Source organism: Triplophysa dalaica, chromosome 20, assembly GCF_015846415.1.
Source record: "Triplophysa dalaica isolate WHDGS20190420 chromosome 20, ASM1584641v1, whole genome shotgun sequence".
Classification (NCBI taxonomy): domain Eukaryota; kingdom Metazoa; phylum Chordata; class Actinopteri; order Cypriniformes; family Nemacheilidae; genus Triplophysa; species Triplophysa dalaica.
The window spans coordinates 8,220,201-8,247,936 of NC_079561.1; the positions used below are offsets into that span (position 1 = coordinate 8,220,201).

Here is a 27,736-nt window from a genome sequence, read left to right on the forward strand (position 1 = left end):
CAGTACGCCCCATAGAGACAAAACCTTCTTCTTCTTAACAATTGCCTGCTGCAGCACCTCTGATTAACAACTTCAAGGGCTATGTTTTCCGTTTTTCCATTTTTTTGCACCCTCAGATTCCAGTTTTTAACATGTATCCTATTCTAACAAAACATATACCAATGAAAAGCTTATTTATGTTCAATGAATGCATCTGTGTCTAGTCATAGTTTTAAATGGTGTAACAGGTGTACATTTTATTCATAAGGCATAGGGCACACCCATCCTTTTTACATCCAGCTGGTGCAAACTGTCCCAAATGACTAAAATTAGTAACTGGGGGCTCTTGCTCTCCACGCAGTCCTTGGACACTTGCTTTACTTGACCGATCCAGTCCTGCTTCAAAACCTTTGAGACCTTTTTATTAGCATGCTCTGAGTGTGAGAGAACCAGTGAAATATACAGAAATTATAAAATGAAAGGTTCTTTGTGCCACGGTTGGATTAATATTTCACACTTTAGTGATTGAAGAGAACATAGAGTGTATTGTAATTAGTTTTCTCTACAGCTTCTCGCTGAGACACGAATAGGAGTGTGGCACATCATTATAACGCACACACGCAGATGCAGAGAGAGAGAGAGAGAGATGTGTGAATGTGATTGAGTTTGACAGCTGACGATGAGAGAGACACAGCTTCAACGGTCGGTCTGTAATGAAATCCCTTCACAGGATCCCATGACAGGGAGATAGAGAGAGAGGGATTTATAACAGCATGTCAAATCTATATTTCCATGCAGTATATATGAGATATGAGTCTTTACAGTTGCTTTGGTGAACAGTAAACATTTAAAGGGATAATACAAAAATACAAATCCTTCATTTATGCACCCATGTCGTGTTAAACAAAAGAGAATATATTTAGAGAAATGTCTCAGAGGCTTTGGGTCCATAAAATGGAAGGAAATGTTGTTTGGTTATCATCGTTTTTTCAAAATATAATTTGTGTTCTGCAGAAGAAGGAAAATCATACAGGTTTGGAAATGATATTTTGATGATGATATTTTTTTTTAAGTAAACTATCACTTTTAAAGGAATTTGATAAACAGTAAGCATTTAAAAGGACAGTGGAACACAAAAATAAATGAGAACAAGACCAAAATGTCATATATTTTTTTTAAAGTAGTCTTTAAAAGTCATACGATAGCTTTGTGTGAGGAATAAGTTTAAAGGAGTTGTTCAAATAACTCCCCATTGACCTTCCTTAGTCATTTCTATTCCTTGTATCGAAAGTAAATGGGGGCTTATTTTAAAGTGAACTACTCTTTTAAATCTCACAGACTGTTTGCAACGTAAAGATGAGAAAGTTATGACAAAATGCATCTTTTTACCGTTTTAAATGCATGTTTTGCCTGCTTTCTATATTCATTTAATTACAGTGATAGAAAAATATTTTCTTCCGCTCTGAAATGTGACTTGTGTCCCTGCACAATGTGAGAACAGCTTATTCTTACTAAATCAAGCCTGAAGTCTTGACTGTACAGGTGTAAGTAAATGCTACTGCACTAAATTGAATTTGGATGGAAAGGCAGTGTGTGGAATACAAGACACTCCAGACTGCGGTCTGTCATGAGGAGCTGCTAATCTGTTTATGGCATAGTGGAAAAAATGATCATTTGTGAGAGGGGGTTTTCACTTCTTTCCTCTCTTGAACAGACAGGCGGTGAGGTTGTTGACAGGAAGCTCTACGTAGTGTAAAATGCGTCTTGAAGCGACGACACGTTGATATTTATGGATATTCATATAGATGTTTGCTTCTTTGTGCAAAATCTAAAATGCAAATATACGACAGCAGTTAAATTGTAAATGGTACGTTTTATGTATGTACAATGCTTCATGAATATAGCTGCTTACAACTGAATGCTACAAATAATTGATTGAGAATGAAATAATGGAGAAATAATTGGCACTCTTTGTATGGCTGAATTTAATTGTCATAAAAGCTCAACAAGTATGAAATATATGCTAAACATTGTCTCTGTTTCAGTGTATTATTAATGTTTGTTTCAATGGTGTGTGAGTGTATGCATGCTGTTATGATTCTGGCACATCTTTATAAATCACACAGAAGAAAATGAATCTATAATATCAAATAGATAGATGGTCTGTATTTTAATAAATGTGATAAACATATTTAATGCATTTCATTTGTTATAAAAACCCAACTGAAAATATCCATTTTATTAATTTAATATTCTGTGAACATGATTCATAAAGAGTAGCTAGCGAATGCATGTGTGCAAGAACCACACTGCAGTGCAGTAGCCAAACTTTAGAAAATAGCCCTAGTGATAGAAATAACACCAGATAAGACATTTCGTTTATTAAAGCATAAAAAATCAGCATTCTCCCAAATTTTGGTTGATAGTGAAGACTGGCGTGGATAGCAGTCTTGGGAGGCTTTGTGCCCTCCATCACATCCATCCAGTCCGATTCTCACATCTTCAACCACACATGCACACGTTTCACTCATTCTCACCCTGCTCTCAACGCACAACACAACACCCAGACACAAAATGCACATACACATTAACACACACACATACAGTCTAAAGCAGCGTTGTGGGCGAGTGTCCTTTTAATCACACATCTCAAGAGTGATTGACTGCTCCTTTGGTGATGTAACAAAATCCCACTGCTGCTGCCTCAGAGCACAAACACACTTACAAGCACACACATACACATTAAATAAGAGAGATACAAGGAATAGAGGCTTGTTGTTCTCGCTGAATAACGCTAATCTTGTCTGATGCTCCGTGCGCAACACTCCAGCCATTACGCAACTGTATATGGGAAGTTGACAAATAAACCATAAATGTGTCAAAATGTGGTGTGATAAAAATGTAGAAAAAACTAACAATGAAGATAAATCTCTTGTATGCTATTTTAGATATAAATATTAATAATAAAAAATAATATTTTAGTAACAGTTTTTGCAATATCACACCAAAGACCACATGCACTGTATATGTGTCAACTACCCAGTACAACAGCTTATACAACAGGAAGAAATTATGTTTTGAGGTTGACAAAATCAAATTCAGCAGAAAGCAAACTTTTTTGAGTATTGAAATATTAGCTGAACCTCAGTGTCATCTTTAAAATCCACGTGAAATCAAAATTGACCCTATTTACATACAGTATTTACAACAAGCTATTAGGGGAAAAATCACCTGTCCAATTCAATCCACAAGTAATGAATAATCTTCACAATCTGTCATCAAAATCTAAAAATGTCCAATGATTCAGTTCTCATTCATTATTACATTTAAGTCAGAAATACGTCACAATACTAAAGTTTGAAAATGGACTTATTCTAATGCTGCAATATACTTAAGTGTGCATATAAAAAAAGCTAATTTAAGTATTTGTAAAAGTAGATTATATACAAAGACAATGTAACACTGCAAATTATGCGAATTGGGCAACACAGTTACCTCGAACGTACAATATTCAGCTCAATCACATCTTTGGCACAAGTAAAAAAATTCAACCAGAGCGCAAAATTCACATGAAGAGCTTATTGAAACGTCAAGTTTCACACATCCAGATGCAACTTATTTAAAATGTTGAATGGCACAGAAACACAAAAGAAAAAATGATTCACGTTTCGCAGTAGATACTATTACTATTCTTTTGAGAATTACCTGTCGCTATTTGTCTCTTCAAAAATGACACACCTTACATAAGCTAACATCTACTCCCTTGTGAGAGCTGAAATAGACTTGATGGAGTGAGAGAGGTGTAGAGGAGGTGACAGAAGTCTGAGAGAGAGGGGAGATGCAGGGCAAGATGTCAGAGCGCAGGGCACTTTGATTCTCTCAGGCATCTGCTCCTCCGGTGTAGGAACCCTCGTCTTCGTGAGCCTTCAGCAAAGGGCATCTGTCATTTCGAATCACGGAGAGATAGAGCAAAAAGCATAATCGATTTAGAAGTTATGTGTGTGTGTGCTTGGAGAAAATGGTGTGTACCAAGACCTCTTTTTTCATATCAGGGCCATGGGCGTGTAGTGTCTTAGATCCTTGGTAACACATTCTCTTTTAAGAAAGAAAGAAAACAAAGGAAAGAAAGTCCTGAGGCCAGAATGAGAGAAAGAATGACAGTGTGGCTTTCTGCAATGTCAAATGTGCACCTGGGTGTTTGTGTGTGTTGCATGAATGTGTTTTAATGTTTGTTCATTCCAAAAATAAAATTTTCTCATCCTCATAGTACAGCAAAAACAGTATATGTGACCCTGGATCACAAAATCAGTCTTGAGAAGCACGGGAACATTTTTAGGAAAAGCCAAAAAATACATGTATGGGTCAAAATGATACATTTTCATTGTATGCCCAAAATCATTAGGATATTAATTAAAGATCATGTTCCAAAAAGATATTTTGTAAATTTTCTACCCTAAATACTTAAAAACTTTATTTTTGTGAGTGGATGGCCTGCTACAGCTCCTCTGATGGACAACTTTAAAGGCGATTTTCTCAATGTTTAGATTTTTTAGCACCCTCAGATTCCAGATTTATAAACGTCTGTGTCTCCGCCATATATTGTCCTATACATAACAACTCATACATCAATAGAAAGCTTAGTTATTCAGCTTTCAAAAATTGACCCATAAGACTGGTTTTGTTGTCAAGGGTCACATATGTGCCGAATTGCTAATTTTTATTAACATTTTTATCATCTCATATGCTGCCACACCCTGCGATGGGTTGGCACTCCATCCAGGGTGTATCCTGCCTTGATGCCCGATGACTCCTGAGATAGGTGCAGGCTCCCCGTGACCAGAGGTAGTTCGGATAAGCGGAGAAAATGGAATGGAATGGAATGCTGCCCCATAGACTTTCATTGTAAGCGTCACATTGTCGCATGTTGTTTGGTTTGTCGTACATATTAAGGAAATCAAAAATCTTCCTTGTGTTTGTATCCTTACTTTCCATCTTCATTTCTAAGTCCATCTTTCTATCTGTGATTACCCATCTCAGCTCTCAGTGAAAGTGAATGTTTGTGAAATGGTGTCATATCTGAGGTGTGTCCTGCGGTCAGCGCTCGTCACATGCTTATTCACAGGGAAAACACACTCGCAGTGATTAATGATGTGTGACAGACACTTAACATCCCACACACACACACACAAGCTCATGTCGGCCACCTCTCTCCTAAAAATAGGACGAGGTACGTGTTTAACATCAAACTGTGAAATAGCAAGACAAATTGGAAATAACAGCCAATTCGCTGTGAAGGATTACACAAAAACCTGCCAGACCCCTTACTCCTCTTCTCTGTGTCTGTCCCTCTAAAACCCTCTGAAACAGAACCACTAAACTTAAACCACATGGACGTGTCTGGCTCAGAACTTCAGCCCATATGGGCATCTCATCTGCCAAACACGCATCACTGATCTTCCAGAGCCAGATGTGTTTAATTCCTCCAACCTGCCACAGTAATTCACGAGCCACACATTTCTCACTTATTAAACGGCTTTCTTTTTAATGTTGGGGTTCATCACTGAGAGATTTACAGGTTACTGGAAAACTGCTGACAGATGTGGACATACACATTTAGTGTCGCCGCTACCACCAGCACAGCATACAGGATATTGTTATGTGATGCTTTTAGCAGATTGAAGTCATTTTACTGATATATCGTATGTGGTTTTCAGCATGGTCGCAATAAAGTCACGGTGAATGTACAAGCTATTATATTGCCTGCAATATGTTGTTTCATATTGTGTTGCACAGTTTTATGGTAAATAAATTGTACTACCAATAGTATAAATTAGTATGTAAAATACAATGTGCACTCTAAAGAGCTTAACTGTGAATTACTCAATCATTTATTTATTTTTTTAAGATGTGAAATTAATGAAAAGTATTTCAAATATTTATTTTATATTTCGCCAACAATATTAAGTGAATATTAAAAATATAATTTTAGTTAAATACATATTCTTTTCAGTAAATAAACTCAAATAATATATGTACATTTTAGGTAAATTAACTGTTGTTTTTATCAATGATTTCATATGTCTCATAAAAAAACACTTAATGATTTTAAAAGAGTTGATTAGTTTAATACATCTATTTTTACAATATTTTTGTGATATTTACGAAGCCACTGAATTACTTTTTAAAGTGATTCCTTATCTTTAAAAAACAACAGTGGTGATACCATGGTGCAGTAGTGATAAATATTGTGAAATATTACAATATGTTATTCCATTTATTCCAAGCATTTATTTAACTTTTTATTATATAGACTATATATATTTTGTTTTGTTTATACACATTTATTTATATTTAAACATAATCAATAATCATGTTTTTTTATTCTAAATGTTTATACAGAGTATATATGAAATTATTCATGTTTATTTTATGTTAACTAATTCAAGTAAATTATTATATATATTCATATAAAATTGTTTGTGATATTTGCTGAAACAAACCCCTAACCCTGTTTGTGCTATGCAATGAATAATACATTGAATATCGTGTTGTTTGTTTGGAATAAGCACATGCTATCTATCTGAAAACCACCTTAGCAACCACATATCAACACTCAGAAAACCACCCACAACACCCCATCACATAGATCCAACTAATGCACTGCCAAGCACCACTCATATTTCCTCATATTAAGTAAAAATGTTGTTTTATCTGCATTCTGGCGTAGCCCTATTCACGGTTGTGTGGTTCATTTTAATGACGTGAATCTGGAGATAATGATCTAAAGTGAGAGAAGAGCTGTGCTTGGGCCTTTTATCAGTGGGCGAAAGGACGAACTGGACGCAGTCAGGTTCGGATGAGCGAAAATAGACAGGATGGATGACAACGAGTCGAGCTTTCATCTGTTTAACGTAGCATCCGCAAGCCGACTTACTGTGTCCTCTCCTTTGATCTTCTCGTGATCTTTATGTATTCATAAAGGACTGTTGCTTTCACTCTTTCCTTTTACCCGCACACATGTAGAAGAAAGAGCACTGGTGAAAACACACTCACATGGTCAGATGAATAGAAGAGTCTCCTCCACATGTGGACAACAGCACATTACTGTATGAGGATTTGAGTGGATGCATGTGTGTTAAAGACACAAACTCATGTCTCAAGATCTTTATGTGGTTTTAGTGATCTCAGGGAGCACATAGATCCGCCCGAAAACAATGACCTTGTAACTAATGGCCTCAAACAACCCAGGGAGGTTGTTTTTAAAATGTAGTTTAAAATGTGCAATGATAAATAAATAAATAAACTTATATTGGATCATATAGGAAGACAATAAATACCTGTGGTTGGACACTTAGTGGATGGCGTCCAGTGTCTGTGTTTTTTCAGTTTTTCCCAGTAGAGTAGAGATAGATCAAGTATATTTGGTATGGATGATAGAAAACGTCGAGCCTGCAGGATTATGAAGGAGAGAGGCACTGGGGAAGTGAGGGATGGATGAAGATTCAGGGTCAAACTAAAATAATGTAGAGACGGTGGAAGGATGGATCGGCGAGAGCTTTGAGAGGCCTAGAGATAATGTACTGTGACGCACGAGTACACACACTCCGTCCATCTCTTACAGAAATATGTGTGGATAGAGGTTAAGAATGTAAAGAAACACCACATTCACCCTTCTGTGCTTCTGGCTGTGCATGAGACCATAGTGATTATGTCCATCACAGTGTGTGTGAGAGAGAGAGAGAGAGAGAGAGAGAGTAGTTGTTCAAACAGACATTTGATGTTGCCATAGAAATGCTTCTGGAAGTACTGGAGTTCTGTCTGAACTGGTAGTGTGTGCATGATAATGAGCATGTTTCATGTCAGGGGGGAACAGGGGGCCCAGTGTGTGCGTGTGCGTGTGTGTTGACCACATTGCTGAGCAGAAGTGCACATGAATTCAACATGGCCTATGCAGATCAATTTATTGAGTGTTTTGAGACTCACACACAGGAGTGTATACTGTAAACAGTTATTGTTTACAATAGGGCTGTCACAATATCTGACAATAATTGTTGCCAAAAGAATTTACTGTTACAATATTATTGAAGCATCTATTGAAATTACATAAATAAATGATGCTATTGGTCAAATCAAACTGCAACTGAGTTATTTAAATATGAAGAGTTCATTTCAGTTTCAATTTATAATTTCTTTGTTATTATATATTCTATGTTATGTGGGTTCCTCAAAAAAACACCACAGGTAACACAATAAAATATGGTTTTGATTTGAATTTTTTTTTTGCAAATAAACTCTTCATTTATTATCATATAGTTTTAACATGAAATCGAGCACTTTTTGTCAATGCCGGTATATTCTTTCTTATTGTGACAGACAGGTCTATAATGAAATTTGGTTGACACTTTAAAATAAGGTTATATTTGTTAATATTAGTTAATGCATTGGCTACCATGAACTAACAATGAGCAATAGTTTTCGAACATTTATTAATCTTTGTTGATGATACATAATGCCAATACAACTTATCAAGTTATCTCACTGTGCATTAACTAATGTTAACTTTTGATTAAAAAATGCAGTAAATGTTGAAATTTACATGAAGTAGCTTAATAAATGCTGTAGAATTATTGTTCATTGTTAGTTTAGGTTAACTAACGCATTAACTAATGTTTCACAAATACAACCTTACTGTAAAGTTGTGGTGCTAAGAGTATTAAGAGTAATTACTATTACAATTTGTAGTTTTGAGTGAACTATACCTTTAAGTATTAAACGTCAGCAAGAATGATCCTTAAATCATGTGGCTCGCTGAACAGAGGTGTGTTGTTACTTCTCTAAAGTGATCTGACGTTCAATTTTTGCCTGGAGGACGGTGTAGCTGGCATATCTGAAGACCGAGATATCACAGGGACTAGCAATGGCCTGTAGCAACCGCCCACAACACCCCAACAACAGCACAGCCAGACAGTTAGAACACTCAAAACACATTAGCAAAACACATTAGCCACACCATGACAACCACCCACATGACTTTTACACGAGTAAACACCACCACAAAACTGTTAAAAAAAATTTTTATTGCTTGTTTTAAAATATCTAGCTGAGAGATCTATTCAAATCTGAATTGATGTCATAGTCTGGTTTATTATTATTAAGCTCTATTATCCCGCAACAGTGTGTCTGTCATAACTGCAGTCCTGCGGAGTGCGCTTACTTAATGTGATCCAAATAGGAGACAAGTACACAATATCCACCAGGACCTCCTTTCTCTCTCCTTTGACACTTTTGCCGATTTACAGTATAATGATTCATCTGCTATTAGAAGGAGAAAAGGAGGGTGGGGTGGTTATTGTTAACCTTAATGGCTTGTCATGGAGCGATTTGAATCTGAAAGTGTTTTGTGTCACCGAACTGAATAGATCTCAGGAGGGATTGGAGCTGAAATGTAGATTGGGGTGTTTCAGCGGTCTGATTTACCCAGAAGGCTTTAGGCTTGTGTTGCTTGTTCAAACGTGGCATTGCAGGCGTACGTGAGAATATCCGTAAGGGCGACGTGAAAAGAAAACAGATGGAAAGGACATCACTGTCATAAACGTTTCAGCTCAGATATTCCTGAATCCATGTTCTGTTGAACATATAAAAAATATCCTTGTCTATTTTCTTCTTTACTTTCCTCTCACCAGGGTTTTTTTCTTCATTTTACATGCATACACAATCACAGGGTCAAATTAGGGCATCTGTATTCTGTGGGCGTCCCGCTCTCTTCGTTCCCCGCAGAAACGAAAAAGGAAAGTGACTTAGTACGTTTTTTCCCCTACCTTCTACCCTCTCTATTAATATTCCACCAGGCGAGATGAGGCGAGCTCTATAGCCACGGGTGAGGAGGCAGTGTGAAATGAGAACATGAAAGTAGCCTGGCCCCAATGGAAATCCTAAAACAAATGTTAGCTCAGGAGTTCGTGGCAGTCGGTTCGAGCGTTGGCCCGTCAGGTTTATGGAGAGCTTTTTATTACCGTGCTAGGCCACTGAAGCTTTTTTGGGGGCGGATGGCGTCCTCTCTCTCCCTAAAGAGCAGATAGAAACTTTAGCACACTGGGTGAAATCGATTGGGTTGTGTTCAAGTCTCAACTCTTGGGTTGAAGTGTATTGCTCTACTGGCCTGCTTAAAGATACGAAGTTTCTTCAGGAAGTAAATAACGAAAGAAGAAACTTTAGCATTTAGAGCTTTGCAGGACACAACCTGAATATCCAATAAGAGTGAGCAGAATTTAAATGTGTTTAGAACCTCAGAATCGGTATCTGCAGTCCAGTTGTCAGTGTTGTCTAACAGATATCCGCCACAAACACTTAACGTTTATCCTCATAATATACATTAAGAAATAGACTGTTTCAAAGTGACAATAAAAACAAACTTTACTGCGCATGATCATGTTCTTGGGCTGAACTTAATGATTATTTCTGATCTTCTCCTGTAAAGCTGCTTCGGAACCTTGCACATTGTAAAAAGTGCTGTATAAATTAAATTTAATTAAAATTAATTAAAATAATAGACACCAGCAGCAATGCTGTTCGGCAGTTACACTACAAACTCTTATGCACAGATTCTCATATTCTGATATGATCCCAGAATGGCCTGCAGAAAGTCATATTTGCGCTGTGGATGACCCGACCGTCTGTGTCTTAGCCCTTGACTGGGCCCGGTCATTCTGCATTCGTGTAGTATTGTCAGAGACCAATTTGCTCCTGATAACAACACGCCTCAGGCTGGATGCAAACACTCTGATGATTCGGTCGATAAACACCGCAGGCCTTTCCAAAAAGACTGCACAGTTTTGATGGTTTAAAGTAAACACAAGTCAAGGCAACATGACCTTAGGGGTATACTCACAGAAGTTACAGTCCTGCAGAAATCCACAGTGAAATATTTCTAAAATGTTTCTGTTTGTTTGTATTTGTTTGGGTTTATTATCAGTTGTTGAATCTAGAGGTTAAGGGGGTTGTGTAGTCCAACGGTTAGATGGATTTGGTTACATCTGGGCTTGTAACCAAAAGATTGCTGGTTTGAATCCAATTGGCGGCTTGATTCATCGGCTGTCATCATTGTATCCCAGCACAAAACACTTCACCCAAGGTTACCCCAGGGGAATTGTTGCTGTAAAGTATTTTGTAAATAGTTTTGGATTAAAAAGTGTCAAATGATTTAGGTCGCTTTCATCATCTGACATGGTGCCCGGTGATCTGTGAATGATAAACAACACTGAATAATATAAACTAGAGCATGACATGTGTTTAACAAGAATCACACTGAAGACATTTAGAGAGATTAAAGAGACGTACTTGTGTGGTGCATGTTTTTTCCAAATGGTCAAAATGGATGAACATGTATTCTTTCTTGCAAACACAGGCTCACACATAAGCAATTACACACATTTGGTTAATGTGCAAATTAATTAGCAGCCTTGGCACAGAGCCGGTGTTCATACTCGATGAGTCTGCACACACACACAAGTGAAAATATGATCAATTGCAAAAATAGGTTGGCGGGGGTTCATGGGCACACGCTGTTGTTTTCAACACTGCTTTAACGTTTGATTGCATGATTTAATAAAATATCTACTGTTATTTTTTCTTTCTGTCGTACTCAAAAAAACGATTTTGTTTTATTTATTTTGCTTGTGTAGCAAACACTTGAACATGCTTTATTAAAGTTAATTTTTGCTCGAAAATAAAACTCATTACAGACTAGTTATTATTCTTAACGCCTGTTCAGCCTTCCTGAAATGAAATGAATTACTGTGTGTATATAATCTTTATGTCGTTTAATCGTCTGTTCTCTTTTTATAATGGAATTATTAATTGGCTGAAGGGGAAAACACAGTTTTATACAGGAAATTTTGACCTGTTACAATGATTGAAAATTATGTTCATCGGTTGAATTTGAGCAATATATCAAACTCTTATATAATAGTATCTTATAATAATACGTTTCTCAACTTATTTTGGAAAGTTATGTAAAAATATAAAAAAGGTAGTTCTTTTATAATTATTCTTCAAAATTTAACGTCACCAAAAAACGTACACAAAATCCGTTAAATTAGGGTACAATACACTGTATTAATATGGAGAAATTTTCCATATTCATTTCTACAGTTGTTTTATATGTATTTTAGATTTTGCACTGGATTCAATTACATTTTAGCATTAATGGAAATGTCCGTAAAATAAAGGAAAATATACTTGTAATTTTCTTCCAGGACTTTATCTGTTTTTATTGGATTTTTTTTACAGCATACAGTAAAAACAGTGTTTTTATATCTACTGTAAATATATCGAAACTATTATTAATGTGAGTGGATATAGCAAAACTGCATACAAAACGGGCCGGAAACACGCCTACAACATGCCTTATCCAATTAAGTTTGTTCCATGTAAAGCTTAGAATTTGCCTTTTCGGCTTTATCAGCTTCAACTACTCTCCACAGCATCATCACAGCAGTAGTTTGTAGTTTTCTTTACTGGATGATATTTGTCCTACACAGATCCAGCAAAGACAAAGCATATTGTGTCCATTAAACAACGTTACATGCTTTTCAATGCTCCCAGTCTCATAATTCACATCATTAAGGGAAATGTAAATATAAGATTACTGTACATTGCTAGTTGTATGCTAATATGTCAAGTGTACTGTATGGCACGTACAGTACAATTCCAATGTAGTACAATTTTCTTAAATCTGAGATTTTTATGGTGTTTTGTGTCATAAGTGACGTAAGAAGCAGAGATGTACGGTGGGGCAGTAATGCAGTACAGGACAGAGAATGAGCGAGAGATGAATTCTAATTAGCAGGTGTAATTAGAGGCTAGCAGACATTAATGAAGAAGGATTAAGAACTCTTTATTAAAGCCCTTATTAAATACAAGACATCCACATGCTCGTCACGCAGATTTGGTGCTGAACTGAAATAGCTCTTGCTGTCACTGCGTGCTGTTTGGCTCAAGTCTTGACAGAGCAGATCGTGCTGTTGTACTGATATGTACAAGAAGCATTGCTATTAATGAATGTCACCCTGAGAATACATTGATTCATTGCTGAATTTTTATTTACTAAATTTATTGTACTATTGTACTGTGTTTTATTGGATATCTTGGTCATTGATTAATGTTTAGTTAAAGGTTTTAGACTTTTTAAATTGTATTATTTATTATTATAACCATTTTTGACCCTTTACTATAATTTTATGTAACTGACCTTAAACAGAATGTCATGAGCTGTGTTCACTACTCAATACCAAAGTCCGTTTAGGGAAGCCATGCCACTCGGCGGCCATCTTTGCAGTTAGGGCAGTTATTACTTAATTGGGAATGGGAATACTGATATTTCTACAATCGCCGGCAAAAATCCTAATTAAACGACATATTTGAAAACAACATTTCAAAATGAAGAAAACTGTACCATCCTATGACCCAAACTCCTTCCTATGATCAAATTGCGCTTAAAAACATTATTTGTCATATTGCTGTAGATACTACGCATGTGCAAAGCTTCACTAGGGGAACCATATTGAGCGTTGCGTTCCTCCCCATTCAATTCAATGGGAGTGACGCATCATGTTAATATTAACATCTTTGTCCATACGTTCTCAGCATCTGTTGATATTTACTTCACTTGACATAATCTGTTCATGTAGAACGATACATGCAGATTATATTATGTCTGTCTATAGACAGTTTCAAAGCAACAATATAAACAAACATTACTGCGCGTGCACGTATCTTTGGCCCAAACTTAACTTCTGGTACACGTCGGCATGAATAGTATCCCTGTAGATTACTTCTGATAACAAGCAAAAATAAAATATATATTAATAGTTATATTAAGATTAATATTTGTATTATTAGACACTTGCCAGACCGATCATTAAATACAGACCGGAAATTAACAGTGTGTGTGTCCGATGAAACTATAAAAAAATGACTAGGTTCATATAAATGTGTATATTAAATATATTGTTTTACTATAATGTATAGTTATGGTTATAAATTTACATTTATTTATTTAACAATGCTTTTGCAACACACATTCCAGAGCAAATTATAATGAGGGAGCTTTTTGTCAATGGGGCAACAAAAGTGCAGTTTACCAAGCCATAGATTGTTATTGTTATAAATATGAATATATATATATATATATATATATATATATATATATATACTGGTATATAAGAGGTATATACCTGTATATATGACAATAATACACCATACAATAAAAACTGTATTTTGCTGTTTTAAAAATAAGAATGCACCAAACATCCTTTAATATCACCATTATCTTCTATTGCAGTGGACAGCTATGACTCATTTTTGAGCTGTTTGGAAATAAATAAACAAATACACTTTATTTGTGATTTAATAATTTAATAATTATTCCAGCTGTCTTTCTGCCACAGTATATGAAAGAAGATTCTGTGGTGTTGTCTTTTGTTCCGTTTATTAAGCAGCCACATGTTATTCATAAGCAGCTTCTCATTCGGTCTGGGTGGCAGCTCTTAATGTAACATGATAAGAAGACCAAATGGACAAAGTTAATTAAAAAGAGCCAGACAATTTGACGGTCTCGTTTCTTTTTTCTCGTCCTGTCTCTTTGACAATAACAAAGACACGGTCTGTTAAACTCACAGCGGGAAGTGTGACGTTTCTCAGGAAATTCGCTGCAGAACAGTTTATTGGAAATAGGATTGAATACCGAAAAGTTGAAAATTCCAGTTGGCTTTACGGTCAGAGAGAGATGTCTGAAGGGCCTTTCATCAGTTGTGTATGTATTTGGGGGAATTGAATCACAGCCAGTTTTCGTCTATCGTCTGATATCCGGGTTTTATCTTGTTCTATTGTCTTTTACACAACCTACTGTACAACACACATTCATCTCCTGATAAGAAAAGCAGTGTTTATCCTGTAGTATGTGATTGATAGGTAACATGAAATATTTTTGGTAGGTTTATGTGTCCTGCATTGTCGTACGGAACACTCCTTTTTGTACCTATTTCAAATTCAAGAAACCCTGCAGAACATTTACTGTATCTTAAACTTCTGATGTTTATAAAGAAAGTACCTATTGCATCAACTATACCCAAATACATAATAAATGCTTGATGATTTAGTGCAAATAATTAATTTTGATACATCAAAAATTGCCTTTTTTTTAATCCATGACAAATCTGTACTGAAAACACAAAACACATCCATTTGCATGCAGTTTGCACGCAGACATCATTTGGTATATAAATATAACCGCAGATCAGCCGCAAATGAAACGTCGGCTATTGCTGTAATGCATCTAAATTTAAACGCAAATGCAGACAGACGGACGTATTAGAAACACAAATCAGAATGACACCCACTACCCCCCTATCCCCCCTGTTAGACTGAACTCATGGCGAGCCGCTCTTGGTCAAGAATGCCAGGGCCGACTTTAAGTCCCAATCCGCCCCTGGTGCTTGTTAATATAATGTAAATGAATTTGCCCGTATGCCAAGCACCAGGGTTGGCGGAGCATAAATGGGACGCAGATGGGACCCTCGCCCTCAGTTTTGTTATAGCCCGATGCTCCGTTAACCCTTACTGGAGATTGTGGGGGGGGGAGAGGGGGGTAATAAATTGAAACCAATAGGGCTCAAGGTTACAACACATCAATCCTGAGAGAGTGGATGAGGGAGAACAGACGAGTGAGAATGGAATTATAGCAGGAGGGAGAAAGAGAGAGAGAGCTGTGGGGGGGAGAAGGGAAGTGCGGAGAGAGAAGAGCGCACATGAGTGAGCGCAGTCGTGAGAGCGAGCGCGAGGGAGAGAGAGAGAAAGAGGGATATTGCTACAACGCAGTGACCTACCGAGCCAGATGAGCGAGTGCGGTGTGTGAGAGAAGAGAGGAGTGTTACCGCGGTATCTTGTTATCAAGGATCGTATTAAGATGCTCCCGTAGCCCTCACACTCCATGACTGGATATTTTTACTTTCGAAGTGGGATGAGCAGCCGCTCGGAGCGAGACCAATCTGACATCAACACCATGAGGTACTGAGAATGAAAGAGATGTTTGAAAGCAGAAGAGAGGGATGGCAGCGATAACATGCTGGAGTGAAAGAGATTTTAATGGATGAAACAGTAAAGCATAGACGGATGTGTGGTGTTTTCCTGAAAGTTTGTACCTCTGTGGAACTGAACATTAACCCAGATTGTGTTCACTTCATGACAGTAAGTTTGTTGTTGTTTAGGGTGGCGTTTTCTCTCTTTAAACTTGCTCTTTTTTATTTAGTCATTCTTTAAACTGCAGATGCAGATACAAATCAATATTGTTATAGAAATTTAAGTTATGATGTAATAAGGAAATTACACCCTTTCATTTAAACATATTTACAGTTTATCTAAAGCAACTTGAAGTGCATTAATAAAATTTTTTTGTTGTTGGCAAGTCAATCTTGGCATTGTTAGCACCAACTCTACCAGTCGAGCTACAGGAACACATATTTATCATCTTAACTGTTCACAGCTAGTTTTGAGTGCCTGATTTGTAAATAGTGTTTTGAAAAAATGTGTGAGAAAAGTCTCTAGGGAGTCGAATGTCCAGTATATCCTGTTTTTCTTATCATATTTATAGCCGTTTTCTTTACGGTCCTCTTGAGGACTGCTGGTACAGCAGCGACTGTCTCTCTTGCGATTGAACTGTCCGTATATTGTGTTGTAGACAAAAGCATATATGGTGTGAATGCAACAACAAAGTGAAAGCCAAGAAGAATATTTAAGGAGGTATGTGTGGTGTTGAGATGGTAGTAAAAAAATCATTAAACTTCAGATAATATAATACATCTTGTAAATAAGGTATGTAAAGGGACATCTCTTGAGGATACAAGCTACTAAAGGACGTTCTCAGATTCATCTTGCGTTTTAAACAAATATGCAGAGATCTCTAAATAAGCTGTCAAGGGTCATGGTCACATTTTCCAAGAAGAAAGTTAATGTAGAACCCCATGTAAATTGAATCTAAGCTGTTAAATAGTAGAGAGACAGATCACATGGAGAAAAATGGAAGAGTAATGAGTTATCGCAAGCTACTTATTAAACTCCATCATGTGCTTTATCATCTTCAGAATTATTAAAAATATCGCATTATTCTGTCATTCTAAATATAACTATATGTAATAGACCTTTATGGGCTAACCCGCCAAATAACAGTGTGATTTCTATTAATATAATAGAAAGAGATTTTCCTTTTTCTTCTGTTGGCTGTTTTCACTGTCTTAAAGGGTTTTTACCATGGTTGTGCTTGAATGACGGCATACAGAGCGCAGCCGAGTATGCACTTCATCTTTTCATCAATACACAGTTGGTGTTGCTAAGAATAGCATGTTACATGTTCTGCATCAGGTTATTTTATGGGAAAAATGTGTTTCTGCGCTATATTTGATCAAAGACAATTTATTGAATAAATAATTTTATTATGTATGTCCAAAAAAAAACTTTTTTACAAATCAGTTCACCAAATGCTTTGTAAGATCAAATAAGAAAATGAAGACTTCACAAGTCTATGCAAAACTCGTTGATCTGCGATATCCAGCATTGACGTAAAATGTTGACTGCTTGACATTAAAAAAAAAGACCAAAAAAATCACATTATATAATCAAATATATGTGTGAGAGTGAAACTACAATCTGTCATGCATTTCTATGTTGAAGGGTAATTAAACAAATATCGCCATCTGTGTGTCAAAGCAAAAGCTGTTGGTTAAGTCTGTTTTATTTGTTAGTTCAGGCAGAATAAGGACAGATTGACATCAGTGTACTGTTGGTTTTGATGTTTACGTCACGTAGACGCTTTTGGAGGATTCACTCAGAATGAATTGCACCCGCTGGTAGTGGCGCTCATTTACACACACTGTCTGTGTTGTTTTAGCGAGGCATTATGCAAATCAGTAAACGGTGCAAACACAGGTAATTTTGTGCTAAATGCAGTTTGCACTGCTCAGTTCCTGCAGGTTGATTTTGAGCGCTGGGTTTTCGAGGGATGCAAGAACATTGCAATCTGGCGTATTTTAGTTGTCTCTTCTAAATGCTAAAAGTATGACGTTTGGAAATATGGGTGATTATAAACACTCTCATCCACTATTCATCACCTGCTTTCCGTAAGTTTAAGTGCATCTCTCAAATTGCACTGTTTTAAATAACATGCAATTCACAGATGCCGTATTTTCATTCTGTAGACAGGAAGGATGTTTGCACTGAAAAGAATCGCAATTATTTTTCATAGACACATATTGGAGAGAGGACTGCAAATTATGCAAGAAATGTCAGATTCAACCGGTGTCGAACTCTCTCCTCCGTCTCCCTAGACAACAACATCAACCACAGGCACACGCACATACTTCATAAAAAATGTGAAAACAAGCAACATGAGCTCCTTTGATAAAGGAACTAAAAGGGATGCATTGCAATATTAAAGAATCGCTGTCTTGTGATAACTAGCATGGATTTGATCTTTGACTCAAAGGTTTGAAAGATCTCTCAAAGCTGCGACATCCCTCTTCTCAGCACCCCTTGAACTCAGTCTGGTTCCTCTGTGTTCCTCTGGTTATCAAGCTCTGACTTCTTCTGCCCCCCCCCTCCTTCAGATTAGTCCCCGCTGTGTGCGTGCTGTGTGTATTTAGCTCATGGTGGGTAGCAGTGGGTGGGGTTTTATTTTCCAGTACAGATTAGTAGCTGAGAGGGGGATTCCATCCTATTAAATTATTCATGCTTAAGAAATGATTACAGTGCATGAAACAGCATTGTGCATCAATAAAAGCCTAACTCCAGACCCTGTCAGTGTGTGTGTGTTTGTGTGTTCAAATTAAATCCAGATTATCCTAATTCACTGGGTTTAAATAATGGGGAGAATATAATGTAGATCGGTCCAAGAGCTTGTCATGTTTTATCACAGAAGCTCAGATGTTTGATATCAATAGAAATGTCATGTCACCATATGTGTTGTGGTATTAAAACTAGTGTCGTATTGTTTATTTTCTGAAAAAGAAATTGGAAATTCTTGACTGTAATACTGGGGCTGTTGTGGGTGGTTGCTGTTATGTGGTTTGTGTTAATGTTCTGAATGGTTTTCGTGGCATTGCTTGATGGTTTCTGAACTGTTCTGACTAACTGCTATTGTAGTTGTTTACTGGTCAGATCTGCCTAAATTTCAACGATATTCTGGTTTGGGATGTGGCATTTTATTGTAACTCTGTGATATGTTTTCCACCCAATTTTCCCAATCTGGTCATTTAAAATAAGTTAAAATAATTGATGGGAAAAGTCCATTTGGGTAGTTGATGAATGCATCAAACATGTGTCCTAGGGTGATATAACAAAATCTAGAAAACAAACGCTTTCATCTAAAGCGACAATCTACACATTTATCCAAAAAACAATCTGTCATAATTAATTTACTTCATATACATTCAAAACATATGACTTATACAACAAAGAAGACATTATATATACAACATACAATGGAAGTCACTGGGTCTCCAGTGTTGTTCGATTACCAACATTTTTTTAAATATCAGAAGTAAGAAAGTCATACAGGTTTAAAAGACAAGAGGATGAAAAAAGAACTCAATATTTTTTTCTGTTTTTGGGTGAACTATCATTTTACCAGTAAGCATAATCTACAAAGTTAATATGTTTACTTGTAAGACTAGATGATGGAAGGGAAAGATGAACAACACAGTAAACTGAGATTTGTTTTAAACAAAGTTAAACGTGGAAAGAACAACTCACAACAAGCTGCACAATTTTCCCATCAGTAGCACAAATGATGAAGGTCGATTTACACGCTCACTATAAGTCTCTACCCAAAATAGTTATCAAAAGTGACAGTGATGCTTGCTTGGCACATACTTAATGAGCTACTGTCTCGCTATAGCGTTTGGTTCACTTTCTTGTGATTTTTTGTTCTTGAAAGCACGGTGTGAAAGTTTCTCTGATCCTTTGAGTCTGAGAAGTGATATTTTCGTGAGCAGAACGCAGTGTTATGGATGTTACGTTGTGTACAGAGAACATTTCCGCACAGAGTATTCAGAGCAAGAACTCTATTGAATAAATGTTAGAATCCTTAGTCTCGAAATGAAATCAATTTCTTCACCAAAGCAGATGCATAATCTATGCTAAAAGTTGAAGTTTTGCTAAACATTCTTCTTGTTGATTCTAAGTTTACTGAATAAAATTTGAACCTTCTGTTGTCTTCACACAGGTGCCACGAGGTGAGATCGGTTTGAGCGAACCCCCCACACGGTCAACAGGTTGGGGTCAGAGGTCGTGGCCATGACGACTCGAGGGCTGGTGGTCCGGCTCTTGGTGCTGCTGGGCGTGCTGGCCGTGGCTCATGCTTCTGTCTTCCTGTCCAATCAGAAGCCTCGATTTCAGCGTGACCGTCGTAACATTCGCCCTAACATCATCCTCATCCTCACTGATGACCAAGATGTTGAACTGGGTGAGTGGAAAAACTGCATCATTTCTCGTCTCCTGTGTAAATACTGATTTGTTGTCCATCCATATTGACCTTTCGAGTGTAAAGTGCAGTGAGGATTTTGGACGTGTGTATGTTTGAGCTTGTGTGTTTTGACCTTTCTTCATGAATCTGGAAAGGTGTGGTGATCCTGTCTGTAAAGGCCAAATTGAACTAGACTCCTGTCTCTGGTTATATCAATTCGGCCCATCTGTCTAGATTTGATGTATGTGCGTGTTTGACAGAGAGAGAGTCAAGGAAAGACTGAGAGCGATTGGAAATAAAAGCAGTTGCAAAGACAAGTAATTGAGACGTGTAACAAATGATCTGTGACTTCTGAATGTAAACCGTATATCAGATATCGCTAAACATACTATATATATTTATGCAGACACGGACAACTGGTGTCATTTGATAGCACTCTAGCACTGGATAGACTATATATCTTCTTTTGTTAAAGGTATTGTCACCAACAGAGAATGAATAAATAAAGTGATATCTTTACAGTCTGGTGCAGTGTAATTCAATATTGAAAACGACACACGACGTTGGTGTGACAAAAACATCTTTAGTTTTTTAAATGGCCCTTGGATTTTTAAATCTTGCGGTTTTCAACTTATCCTCCAGCCCATACAACGAAATAGGTATTTTGTCACTTTAAATATTGAGATATACAGAATTATTGAGTCACAGAATTGAGAGAGATGCCACCGAAACTTTTGCCTTAATGTTTTGTTTGAGCATAACATCAGCAACGCAAGGATAGCTGGTTTGATCCCTGGGACAAACTGATAAAAGTATGCACTGTACATCGCTTATCCAAAGTGTAAGTATGCACTGTAAAAGCTGGAACACAAAACACAAAATAGGCATCACATACTTGCAGACTTGAAAACAGGTCATCACACACTACGTAATGAAATCTCCAGGCTAGCACAGACTTTCTTCAACAAGTCCAGACTGAAAATCTGGGCAAAATCTGAGCAAGTCTTGTAATGTACTCCAACCTTAAGTCTCTTATCCAAAGTTTCAACCAAATGCATAAATGTAAAAGCAAATTTTGTGAATTTAATAGTGGAAAATTGTGAGTAAGAGACTATGTAAAAAGTTTGCACATTATATTTAAATGAAACTGCATTTTGGTTTGTAGTTATAGTCAAACTTCAGTTCATGAAGCCATGCTCACCTTGACAGTTGTTTTTTTTCACAAGATTGCGATTAACTTTACACACTACAAGGTTGTAATAACCTGCTTGCACAAATTACCTATTGGGTCATTTTCAGGGGTAGACAGGTTTGTTGTTATATATTGTGAAAGAGCTGTTTTTGCAATGATCTCAGACGTTTTCATCCACTTTTGATTTGCCTCCCTCGAGTTGCAGAGAAAATAAAATGAGATAATATATAAAACATACAAAGGGTCATTACAACATAGTTATGTAATATACAGATATTTTTGTGATAGGTATCCAGCAAAAATGCTCTTACTATCCTTTATACAATTACCTTAAATCTACAAGGTTTGCTAAAATATAAAAATAATTAAAGTAATCCATTTTTGGTTCTTTCTGCATCTTGTAACTGGTATCTTATGTGTATTCTTTCACTCGGAAATGAGATTTGAAATTATTGATGTAGTGCCATAATTCAATTTTACACTGGGATGTGCTTTTTCACATTTTAAAATCCCTAAATAACCTCAAAGTATTTGTTTTGTTCTTTCAGAAAACTTTCAGATTACTTTAATGAACAATGTTTTTGTTCTTTACTTTACCCTTTTGATTCATAGATAACATGACAGCATTTTAATACTATGTTTCTTCATCTTATGAAAGCAAGCCAGATACATGAGTCAAGGTAAATCATAAGAGAAATTAATTTGGGCTGAACTCTACCTTAAGGCTAAATGGATCTGGCTTTGTGGCCTCTGAGCTTTCCGAGCTTGAGTATCCCTGGCCTTATACGGTATAGGAATGCATTTTTATAAAAATACAGCAATGTTTCTCTTCGAATAGGACTATTAGTAAAATAAGACTTAAGTTGACACATTCTCTCGCCCATCCAGGCTCTATGCAGGTCATGAATAAGACTCGGCGGATCATGGAACAGGGTGGGACCCTCTTCTCCAACGCGTTCGTCACCACGCCCATGTGCTGTCCATCACGCTCCTCCATGCTGACGGGAAAGTACGCCCATAACCACAACACCTACACCAACAACGAGAACTGCTCCTCACCCTCCTGGCAAGCCCAACATGAGCCGCGGACCTTTGGAGTTTATCTGAACAACACAGGCTACCGGACAGGTGATGAGCATTACTAAATGCCAAACTGTGACAGAAATGTTAATGCATTTTATCTACTGTGGTATTTGAACTTCCTAAACATTACCGTAGTGACCTGTGATATAACACATTTGTCATATATAATTGATAGTGTTTTCATTTGTGTTCCTTAAGAACCGTTTCATTACTCAGAACTGACAGTGTGTCTGTTGTGTTTTTCATACACGCTCACCATAGATGCACTTTGACAAGCCTCCGTGTCCCCACACACTCTTGAACACTCTCCCACAGACTCCGCACGAACATTGACATAATCACTCCCCAACAGATGATTTTCATTACACTGGAAACCTTTGGGCTGTTGTAGATGGTTTTGTGTATGTGTGAGGGTTTGTTTTGTTTGTTACATTGAAATCAAGCGAATCTACTATGTGCATGTAAACACACAATAAGCAGCTGGGAACGTTATGCCCATGCACACACACCTGGCAGTGAGTCAGGCTCTTAGTGCTAACAGTGATCCATTAGAGCTCACTTCCTCTAGTAGAGAGACACAAGCCCGACCAACATCCTCTAATGTAACATTTCTAATATCCAGCTCCCTGCCCTCTGTTCTATTTCTTAGTGTGTGTTTACTTAGATCATGTATTTTGATGGAATGTTTATTAGCAATATATGTGACCTCGATTGTAAAAAGAGAGAGATTAGAATAGAAGCATCAAAGAAGCCATAACATTGATGAAAATTGATAATGTGCGTTTATTGCTGTAAATGATAGATAATATTAGAGATTTCGAGAGACAGTACTCAAATTGCTGTTTTTTATTGAATAAATAAATACTTTGATACTATGGTTTTGAATTTTGCACAACAATACCATATGATGCATTTGTTTTCAATGTCCTTAGTCAATATTAAATATATCAATTAGGGTTGTGCAACGATTAATCGTAATTAATTATATCCGAAATAACAGTTTGTGTTTACATAATATATGTCTGTGTACTGTGCATATTAATTTTGTATTTTTAAACACATACATGTACAGTATACTGTATATATGTATGTAGGCACAGTGCTTTTGTTGTACTCTACTACTGTCCATTTGTACAAGTTAACTCGCCTTTAAGTATAATCTTGAAATCTTGATATTATTGAATTGTGTTTACTAAATTGGCCCTGAATACTAACTATGCTCTCTTGTGTGTTTATTGTCCCAGGATTCTTTGGGAAGTATCTGAATGAGTATAATGGTACTTACATTCCTCCGGGCTGGAAGGAGTGGGTCGCCATGGTGAAGAACTCCCGCTTTTACAACTACACCCTGTGCAGGAACGGTGTCCGAGAGAAACACGGGTACGAGTACTCGAAGGTCAGTGTTAAAACAAAAGCAACAATTTCTTCCCTCTAACGCGCAGAAGAGGATGTAACGCATTCGTGTAGTGTCGCGTGCTCTTCTGAATGTGCGTTTTCATTCTTGGGTGGAGGTCCCCTTCAATATCTCCTTCTTCCATTTTCTTCCATCTCTTCCTAACCAGTTTGAGTTATAAAGTGTGATTGTAAAGTGTCACTGTCTTTAAAGGTCAGAGGTCATCTATCATAACAAAAAATATTATTATTATACTAAACAACCTTAAAACATGATATTTTCACATGAAAATAAAAAATATTTATGTTTTATTTTAGAAATATCTAACTAGTAAAATATCTAAAACAAACAACTGCCAGTGGGGAACAAAATATTATTGTTTTTCCTTTTAAACAGATTATTTTTCTAAACCTCCCCAACAAACATATTTTTCTTGTTTTATGTAAAAACATAACAAAATGTTGGATTTCTCTGAAAGCAGGTGTATATCATTTAGTTCTAATTTTGCTTATGTAAATCTTTATAAATATCATGGATAATTGTATTGGAAAACTTTGAAAATTTTGCAGTGCTTTCTTTGTTATTTTAGTTTTCTCACTGTTCACGTTTCAAATTAAATATAAATTCATTAATATTATTAAGATAAGCTTTATTTTCTTCTTACAGGACTATCTGACAGATCTCATAACCAATGACAGCATCAATTACTTCCGTATGTCCAAGAAGATCTTCCCTCACAGACCAGTGATGATGGTCATAAGCCACGCTGCCCCTCATGGCCCGGAGGACGCGGCCCCTCAGTACACCACTGCATTCCCCAACGCATCACAACACATGTGAGTTCAAACCTTCATGCTTCACCTTAAATCACCCCCAGTAGTTTGTACAAATCTGATGCTTGATTGATTGATTCATTTCCATTAAAGGAACGGTTCACCCAAATAATAAAATTATATTAGGATATTTTCACTCATCCACAAGCCTTCACAGGTGTATATACAAAATGCATACAGTGTATACAGTAAATACAATGACCGACACACCATCTCAACGAATCTCATCTTTTGAATCTCATTGGTTGTCTGTGTGACCAGAAGAACCAATCGTTGAGAACATCGCTGCCTCACAGTGCTACGAATCTCAAGTTTTGAATGGAATTGGTTTTTACGTGTCTTGTGACCACGAGAACCAATAAGATTCAAAAGATGAGATTCATTGAGATGGCGGGTCGGTCATTATGAGTAAGAACACCCAATTGTGACTGAATTAGCTAACAACAGGAATGATTTCAAATATATTATTTTGTGTCATGAGACATTTAATCAAGCGGCAACCTTCAGATCACTTCCAGGTAAGTGACTTAAACTGCAATTCATCGACTGGCCACTAAGACTGGCTCCAAAACAGAGCAGAATCTCATTGAGCTCATGTTATAATGGGCTACTTAACAGAAGAAAAAAACATGTTTACAGCCTGGTACAAAACATTATTTTGGTCTATACAGCTAATTTTAGCCTTCATGATAACTGTGAGGAGGGATCATTTTTTGATAACCCATCCGTCTAATTTATATTAAGCCTTAATATTCAGCAAATTAGGTGCGTGGCCACTTGAGTGAAAAGTGGTTTCAGCAACCAGGCGCCTCAGCTCCAACCACATCCCGCCTCTTTGCCTATTTTCAAATATCCAGGAGTAATGTGCTGCTAAGATGGTGATGGTCGGCTCTTCCCACTTTAAGCTTCAAAACAGCTCCTCAGTGACGTCACGGACACTACGTCCATGTTTTATACAGTCTATGGTAGCGATTCTCACTGGTTTAACCCTGGACATGTAAACCTGGAATTCATATTTATTACTATTATGCCGGAAATATTCGCTTTCTGAAGCTTCAATAACTCGCTATTACCAAGCTGGGAAGAGCTAGTATAACTCAGATTGGGATCCGCTAAAGAAAGATAGTCATATACACCTGGGATGGCTTGAGGGTGAGTAAAAAATAGGCACATTTTATTTTCTGGGGGAATTGAAGGTGTAAAATGTGAGAAATACCAATTGCTTGGTACTGGAATCTGATCACATGGCTCCTGGTTAGGACACAGTGTACGATGAAGAGAGAAACAGCTGGAATTTATGAATAACACACACACGTGTCGCTCTGTCTGTCACACGAGTGTGACTCGATAGTTATAATGGATACAGCTCTCTGACTTCACACTCCTGCACACACACACACACACACACACACACATACACACACTTGTTTTCTCTCTCTCGGTTGCTCTTGCTCTCTTGTTAATTGCTCACCAACTGGTAACAGACTGCTTTTTCTCTCTCTCTCTCTCTCTCTTTCCTCTCGCTCTCTCGGGCCTTTCACCTGATCTCTCCATTTCTTTCCCTACTGAAGATAAATCCTTCTGATTCTGTTTCTGTCTTTCCCAGGGTCTGTAATCCCTCCATCAGAAAGATTCACACTCCTGAATACACATACTATACATGTTACATTGCTGTGAATGGAACACACACACAAAGTCTGTTTATCTCTTTCTACACACTAACACGCCAGGAAAACCGGTCTACACGTGACGCTCTTTTGAGGTAGCTGGATTTGCACTCTCTCTAACCCCACCCTATCTCTCATGTAATCTCCAAATCTCATTTTATAGTTCTCTGTCCATTGTACACCGTGACCTCAACATGTGCCGTATCCCAGAATCCTCTGTCCAGATGTGGAAAGCTCAGCGGAGTTAGGATTCATTCTTGACTGTTATCGCTTTAACTTCATAAATCATGGTTGTATTGCATATTATAGCCAGTGTTTGTCCAAAACTCTACGGCCAAACCACACTTAATCAAAGTAACCAATGCAGACAGGACTGTATGTGTCAGAGTTTAGGTGAGGTGCAGGGACAGAGGACCCAAATGCAGACAGCGGTTATTAACACAGACTTTAATATTAAAATAAAACAAAAACCCACGAGGGGGTAAAACAAAAACATGGATATAAAAGGACACAGGAACAAGAACTAACTAACTACACCTAACAAGACTAAAGATTATATATGACATAACTACACTGACAAGACATGAACTCACCACAAGTAACGAGTGACAATGAACCAGCACAAGACAAGAGACACAAGGTCAATATATGGGATCCAAATCAAGAGGGGACTGGTGGGGGGCATAAACTAATTAACAACCAATAATGAGACGAAAGGGCGGGAACAGAGACGAGACCTGGTGAGAGGATGTGGAATGCCAAATGAGCAAAAATGCCTCTCTCCATATAAAACATGAGGCTCTGTCATGATCCTGTCACTAGATCACGAGAAATTTGACAAGAAGGGACAGAATCATGACAGTATGCCTATTGCATTGCAAATGACTTGTCATGCTTACATGTTACTGAAGTGTGTGTTCTGTGCGACAAGCATAGTATTAGATTGCAAAAATTTAGGCTAAAAGGGGACAATACTGACCATTCAAAACGCACTTGCGATGCATAATAAATGGATCGCTTTTATATTCGCATGCTTGCATAAAATGTGTTATCGCTTTATAAAGACACACTCAGGGC

General features: G+C 37.1%; 1 protein-coding gene across 6 annotated transcripts in view; it reads left to right on the forward strand.

Moving 5' to 3' along the window:
• Positions 1 to 27,736, forward strand: part of sulf2b (sulfatase 2b) — a 124,418-nt gene that overhangs the window by 80,265 nt on the left and 16,417 nt on the right. For 5 of the 6 annotated variants that reach the window (XM_056732780.1, XM_056732781.1, XM_056732776.1 and 2 more), the window contains 4 exons: positions 20,252 to 20,491; positions 22,572 to 22,811; positions 24,011 to 24,162; positions 24,826 to 24,995. In XM_056732780.1, coding sequence (XP_056588758.1) covers positions 20,323 to 20,491; positions 22,572 to 22,811; positions 24,011 to 24,162; positions 24,826 to 24,995 — 731 coding nt within the window. In that variant the 5' untranslated portion in view covers positions 20,252 to 20,322. Of the gene's footprint in view, positions 1 to 15,796; positions 16,045 to 20,251; positions 20,492 to 22,571; positions 22,812 to 24,010; positions 24,163 to 24,825; positions 24,996 to 27,736 lie in introns of those variants that run through there. The other variant, XM_056732779.1, reaches the window with a different exon arrangement.